This window comes from Orycteropus afer, unplaced genomic scaffold (assembly GCF_000298275.1).
Source record: "Orycteropus afer afer isolate SDZICR_OR568_19922 unplaced genomic scaffold, OryAfe1.0 scaffold00402, whole genome shotgun sequence".
Lineage (NCBI taxonomy): Eukaryota > Metazoa > Chordata > Mammalia > Tubulidentata > Orycteropodidae > Orycteropus > Orycteropus afer.
The window spans coordinates 2,403,587-2,410,507 of record NW_006921989.1 but is presented as its reverse complement, the minus strand read 5'-3'; the positions used below and the strand labels follow the sequence as shown (position 1 = coordinate 2,410,507).

Here is a 6,921-nt window from a genome sequence, read left to right as displayed (position 1 = left end):
GAGGGGTGGAGGGGAAGGGAGGCTGTAGGCTAAACCCTGATCCACCTCCACAGAAACTCAGCAGATGCAGGTGCCAATGGATGAACGGAGGGAGAAGAGCAGATTCACAACAAGGGAGGTCACCACGAAGATACAGCCAACGGATCCTTTTATTACATCCCCTTTGCATGATTAAGGAGCTTGGTTGGTGTAGTGGATAAGGCGTTTGGCTGCTAACCAGTAGTTCAGTGGTTCAAACCCACTAGCTGCTATCTGGAAGGAATCTACTTCCCTAGAGATTTACTGTCTCAGAAACCCACCCAGAGTCATGATGAGTCGGAATCGACTGGAGGGCAGTAACTTTTTCACGTGGTTATTTCAATCATGTGCACATGTTCTTATATATTTTTAATTCAAAAAATACAGGAAAGCACAGAGGATGAGCCTGAAGCACCCCCACACCCACCACATGAAGAAGCAAGTGTTTCAGGAACATTTTTCCCCCTTTTTTGTGAAAGAAAGCAAGCAATGGGGATAAAGTTGAAGGCCCCCCCCCTTTGTCCCCTAGCCCCAATTCTGTTCCCCTCTCTCTCCCCGAGAGTCCCAGAGTGAGGCAAACAGAAACACACCCAGCTGGTAACCGAGAGGTTGCCGGTTCGAGTCTACCCAGAGGTACCTCAGAGATAAAGGCGTGGAGATCGACGTATGAAACAGCAGGCACTGAGACCCTATGCAGCACAGCTCTGCTCTAACAGCCGTTGAGTCGCCATGAGTTCACTTGCTGGCAACTGGTTCCGGTGTGATTTGAGTTCCTCTCTCCCAGAGAAACCACCACTGTTTGGAATGTGAGGCGAACTTTATTCCCTGTGTTCACAATTGTACTACAGATGAGTTAAGAATTCTGCATTTATCCCACTGGGGAAACAACTTACAGTGCTTTTCAAGAGAAAAGTCAAACTGTATATAAAAGTATAAAATGGATAGCTGCCCCCTGCCCCACCAAAAAAGGAAGGCAATTAACAGCTAGAATGTAAATTCCACTCTCATGTCAGTGTCACCGCAGTGACTTGTGTCTGTCTTCATTCACGCTGTATCCTCCAGAGCCCTGGATGGATGTTGGTTGAATGACTTTTTAAGTTCTTGAATGCCGTCCACGTTGTCAGTAAACTTTCCATTTTGGAATAATTTTACATTTCAACAGAAGTTGCAACACTCCTGCAGAGAACTCCAGTATACCCTGCACCCCCCTTCCTCTGTTGTTAACATCATACCTAACATGGGGAGGTGGGCCACAGCTAAATTAACCTTGGCCCCAAGCTATTAACAAAACTCCAGATTGTATTTGTGGTTCACCCATTTTTTTCCACCAGTGTTCTCTTTCTGACCCAGGGCATTGCCCTTGGTCTTTCGCTTTCCTTACTTGATGTGGCTGAGTCCATTCCAACTCATAGCCACCCCAGAGAGAGTTAGCACATGTTGCCCCACAGGGTTTCCAAGGCTGTACTCTTTATGGTAGCAGAGGCCACGTCTTTCTCCAGAGAAGGGGCAAGTGGTTTCCCAGCTGAGTGCTCAACTCCTGTGTCATCAGGGCTCCTTTGATGCCTTCTTAGTGCACTCCAACCTGTGACGGTCTTTCCCAGTTTTTCATGATCCTTTTGCTAGAGTGCTGGTCAGGCATTTTGGGGAATATCCCTCAGTCTGGGTTCCTCTGGTGTTTTTCTCGTGATTAGACTGGGGTTAGAGGCTTTGAGGAAATGGAGCACAGACATAAAGTGCCTTCCTCATCACAGAGCCACATGATACTCACCTGACTTACCTCTAGTGATGCTGACCATAATCATTTAGTTAAGATGATGTCTGCAGGTGTCTTCACTTAAATTTACTTTTTTTTTTTTTTTTCTTTCGGCCTTTCCAGTGACCCCACCCTCAATGCCAGAAGGGAGAGTTGTTGTTGTTGTTGTTAAGGAGCTCTGGTAGCATAGTGGCTAAGACGCTTGCCTGCTAACCAGACGGCTGACATATCTACTATTATCTGGACTTCTCTTGTTGGGAAGATTTTGACCTTTCACCCCTCACACCCATTGTAAACAGCAGGAAAGTGAAGCTGACGAACCAGGCTTCCTAATTGGGCCTGACCCAGGACCCCGCCCACCCTCTGCAGCCCAGGGGGACGCCGCACCCAGCGCTGCGGCCGGGCTTGTGGGCCTGTGGGTTCCTCAAGTGTCGATAGCAGGGGGCGATTCGCGGCTGGCGTGGGAAGGGCGTCGGTATAAGGTCCCCAGGCCCCCTACCCAAACCGTCCGTCTGGGCCGCCCTCTTGGGTCCGTTGTCCCCATTTTACAGATGAGAACCCTGCGCCCGGGAGGCAAGGCGACGCTAGGTGGCTGAGCAGGATCCCCAAGCACGGCCTGCCCGGGCAGGTAGGAAGTGCTCGGGTCCCGGGGCTGCAGGGCGGGCTGCTGGGGCGCAGAGTATCGAGTGGTCCGGTTCCCCCGCCGGTGAGCACCTGGACCTGTCCCCTGGCCCACGGGCAGGGCACGTTCCCGAACCCACGAACAGGGCGTGCCGGCCTCCTTCTCCTTAAAGCCGGACGGCCCAGACGCGAGCGTCCCACGCCTCTCTGGCGCTTCTGCAACTCGGCTCGGTGCAGAGCTAGCCGGCTTGGCCCAGCCGGCCTGCAGCCCAGCCGCCCGCAGGTGAGGCCAACCGGTAGACGGGTGGCGGGCGGGACCCAGCGCCGGGCCCCCGGGGGAGGGGTCTCCGCTTGCCCTCGTGACCCACTTCCTTCCTGTTTGTCCCAGCCTGGCCGTGGGGGGGCCCCGGGCAAATCACCGGACCCCTCTCAACCTGGGTCCTGGGCTTAGCATGAAAGGACCCCAGTCTGCCCTGGCAGGGACCCGAGGTACTGGTCGTGAGGTCTGAGCACTCAGCAGCGTCCTCCACAAGAGGGAGGCCGGGAGGTGAGGAACGCAGGTGCAGGGCGCCAAATGTGGGTCCTGCCCTAGGAAGCTGCGGTCACACGGTGGGCCTGCAGGCAGCTACTGAGGGCAGAGGGGCAAAGGCTGTAGTCACATGGCTTGTCACCAGCTGCCTCCTGTCTGGGTTCCTCCTTCAGGAATGTGGGGGAGGAGGGTGGGAACTTCCTGAAAAAGGGAGATGGTGATATGGTTTGTGCCTGTTGGGGTGGGGAGCACTGGGTCACACACACAGGCCAACTCAGATTGCTGTCAAACACCCATCACACGCTAGACATACAACTCACGTTAGAGATAGAATCCAGACACAACATGGCCATACACAGGAACTCAGACACAGACACACACAAGACTCAGGCACAAAGCACAGGATTCAGTCTGCATAGATATCCACCCACTCTGAAGGCCCCTTGTGAGCACTCAGGCACACGTTATAGCATGCACATAGGCCTGGTGCCGTGTACATCTCCACAGACATGGACTTTCAGGCACACACAGCTACACCCTGACCCAGGCAGACAGACAACTTTCAGAGGACACAAACACACAAGCCATGTCTTGGGCACACAACACAGCAGATACAGTCACACACACAGTGCACATTGTGTGCACCTGGGGCCCACAACACAAACAGCCTGGGGGGACAGACACAGGCTATGCAGATGTGCACAGCTGCACCCCAAGATGCCTTGGGCAGGCGTGACTGCACACGTGCCCAGATCCCCACCCCAAATCCCACAGGCAGCACTAGGGAAGTCCAAGGCTCATGTGACCCAAGAGGAGGGTTTCTGGAACACTCCTCGGAGAAACTACATCATCCTCACTAATGATCCATTTCCGCCCCAGGGAATAAAGGCTCAGTGCCCATCGTTTCTGTTCTGGAGCCCACTGCCTCTCGGAGCCTCACTGACTGGTTTGTGCCACCTCTAGGGTGAGTGCTGGGCAGGAGGCCCAAATCTGGACAGGCTGGGAAAAGGGAGGGTGAGTGGGCCTGCACGCGCTCCCCTGTCCGGCCCCTCGCTGGACCCTGCCTGCCCCTGCCCCTCCCGGCCAGCTCATGCCATGGTGTCCTGGGAACTGGGGCACCAAGGTACTCGTGCTGTGCCAGCCCTGCAGGGAGCTGTCTCCCCTCCCTCAAAGCAGGGCAGGAAGAGGGTCTCGTGGGTTTGCTGCCCATGTCACAGCCCCAGGCCCCCAGATGTACACCTCTTCCCTTCCAGATGGACACATGGACAGTGCTGCTGACCCTCATCCTGCAGGCCACTTTAGCGCTCCCCCTGGCTGATGGTGCCACGCCTGCCCTGCGCTTTGTGGCTGTGGGTGACTGGGGCGGGGTCCCCAATGCCCCATTCCACACAGCCCGGGAAATGGCCAGTGCCAAGGAGATCGCAAGGACTGTGCAAACACTGGGTGCAGACTTCATCCTGTCCCTGGGGGACAACTTCTACTTCACTGGTGTGCGGGATGTCAATGACAAGAGGTTCCAGGTGAGTGCCCACTAGGTTCCTGAATTGGAGGGGGGCTGACCTGGTGGCCCTCCTCAGGAGAGTACAGAGGGAGCCAACGGCATCTATAGGCTCCTGGAGCACTCAGTGACCCCCATGTCCCCACCCCTGGGAGCTCCAGGGTGGCAGCTGCTTGACCTCAGGTGTGTGTGGGCGTACCCTTTCGTCCTGCAGGAAACCTTTGAGGATGTCTTCTCTGCCCGCTCCCTTCGCAACGTGCCCTGGTATGTGCTGGCCGGAAATCATGACCACCTTGGCAACGTCTCAGCACAGATTGCCTACTCCAAGATCTCCAAGCGCTGGTGAGCCTACCCACCCTGCCCGCCCTAGTCACACATTCAGGTGGACAGAGAGTCCCTTAGGCCTGAGCCTGAGCTGCACCAGGACTACTTTGCCCAATTCATCTGCTCACAGCCTCTTCTCTTCTCCCAACAGGAACTTTCCCAGCCCTTTCTACCGCCTGCGCTTCAAGATCCCACAGACCAACGTGTCCGTGGCCATCTTCATGCTGGACACAGTAACCTTGTGTGGCAACTCGGACGATTTCCTCAGCCAGCAGCCTGAGAAGCCCCGTGACCTGGTGCTGGCCCGCACTCAGCTATCGTGGCTCAAAAAGCAGCTGGCAGCAGCCAAGGAAGACTACGTGCTGATAGCTGGCCACTATCCGGTGTGGTCCATTGCCGAACACGGCCCCACCCGCTGCCTTGTCAAGCACCTGCAGCCACTGCTGGCCATGTACGGGGTCACTGCCTACCTGTGTGGTCACGACCACAACCTGCAGGTGAGGGGCCTACGGGAGGGCTGGGGAGCCAGGTGAGGCGTACTCACCCCAGACAACGTGCCACGTGCTCTCCTTCAAATTCTATGCACTGTAACCAGGAAAACACTCCAAACCTCCCTAAAAAGAAAACCTGTTGCCATTGATTCCAACACATAGTGACCCTCTAGGACGGAGTAGAACTGCCCCATAGGGTTTCCAAGGCTGCCATCTTTTATGGAAAGGAACATTGGTGGCTCAGTGTTAAAATACTCAGCTGCTAGCTCTGGTAGCATAGTGGCTAAAAGCACTTGACTGCTATCCAGAGGGCTGGCGGTTCAAACCCACCAGCCACTCCTCGGAAGGAAGGTTGGGCAATCCTACTTCCGTAGTGATACTGCCTCGGAAACCCAAGGAGGGGTCGCTATGAGTCGGGGCCGACTCGACGGCACATAACAACAACAACAACAACAACCAAAAGTTTGCCAATTTGAACTCACTGGCCACTCAGCAGGAGAAAAATGAGGCAGTCTGCTTCCATAAAGATCATAGCTTTGGAAACCTTAGGATCACGCCTCCTAAGGCAGTTCTACTCTGTCATATAAGGTCCCTATGAATTGGAATCTACTCCATGGTAGTGGGTTTGTTCTTTGAAAAATCTTTATAAAAGTGGACTGCCACATATTTCTCCCATAGAGCAGCCAGTGGGTTCAAATCATTGACCTTTCCATTAGGAGCCAAGCGCTTAACCACTGCACCTCCAGGGCTCCTTTTCAAAGCTGCTGAAAAGCCATAATAATAGCTACCACTTTCCAATCACTCTACCTGTGAAGTAGGAACTCCTACAGTTGGGGAAACTGAGGCACAGAAGGGTTCTGTACCCTGCCCACGGTGACTCTGTGGTCAGGAACAGAGCTGACCCTGAACCTGAGGCAGGTGGTCATGGGGGGCTAGGGACCCCACTGAGCCCTATGCCCTCCCGTCCACAGTACCTTCAGGATGAGAAGGGTGTGGGCTACGTGCTGAGTGGAGCCGGGAACTTCATGGACCCCTCAAAACGACACCAGCGCAAAGTTCCAGATGGCTACCTGCGCTTCCACTATGGGGTTGAGGACTCGCTGGGGGGCTTTGCCTACATAGAGATCAGCCCCAAAGAGATGAGCGTCACTTACATTGAGGCCTCAGGCAAGTCCCTCTTCAAGGCAAGCCTGCCCAGACGAGCCCGGCCTTGAGCCCCATGGGGGCCCTGCTCTGAGACCTGAGGCAGAGGAGCCTCCCCGCCACAGGCAGGCTTGTCCTCAGAGCAGGAAAGAGAACTACAGCTGGGGAACTGTGGTGCCACGTGGCACTCGTGTCACAGACACCCAGGGATATGAAGGAGGCATGGACACGTGTGTGGGGGCCCGAGTGCTGGGCCTGGTAGCCGGGCTGGGGAGGTGGGGAGGGGAGGGGAAGCTTCCTCCTGAATTAAGCCTCCTTCTGTTGCTGCCGTTCAATAAAAGAAAGTTGCCAAGGCTTTGCATGTGCCCGAGTGTCCCTCCTCTCCTCCCTGGCAAGTAGTCAACACATTCAAGTTGTTGCTCTGCACCTCCATCCCTAAGCGCCACCCACAGCCAACTGGACTCCCCTATAGATGTGATTTTAAGTAAAAAATAAGCAGACAGAAGCGTCCAGCACAAAGCAACTCTTCCAGCTCTACAGCCAC

At 55.0% G+C, this 6,921-nt stretch overlaps 1 protein-coding gene and 1 pseudogene across 1 annotated transcript; both read left to right on the top strand.

The window, feature by feature from the left end:
- Nucleotides 1–2,901, top strand: part of LOC103207938 — a 56,363-nt pseudogene extending 53,462 nt beyond the window's left edge.
- A 1,273-nt stretch (nt 2,902–4,174) lies between these two features.
- Nucleotides 4,175–6,448, top strand: ACP5 (acid phosphatase 5, tartrate resistant). Its single transcript, XM_007953617.2, has 4 exons — nt 4,175–4,441; nt 4,634–4,761; nt 4,895–5,240; nt 6,206–6,448. The coding sequence occupies exons 1-4, from the start codon at nt 4,175–4,177 to the stop codon at nt 6,446–6,448; spliced, it is 984 nt and encodes a 327-aa protein (XP_007951808.1).
- Nucleotides 6,449–6,921: the final 473 nt, after the last annotated feature.

Coding starts and splice junctions, on each gene's coding strand:
- ACP5 (XM_007953617.2), top strand. CDS start 4,175: ATGGACACATGGACAGTGCTGCTGACCCTCATCCTGCAGGCCACTTTA. Junction 4,762..4,894: donor TCCAAGATCTCCAAGCGCTG/GTGAGCCTACCC, acceptor TTCTCCCAACAG/GAACTTTCCCAGCCCTTTCT. Junction 5,241..6,205: donor GTCACGACCACAACCTGCAG/GTGAGGGGCCTA, acceptor TCCCGTCCACAG/TACCTTCAGGATGAGAAGGG.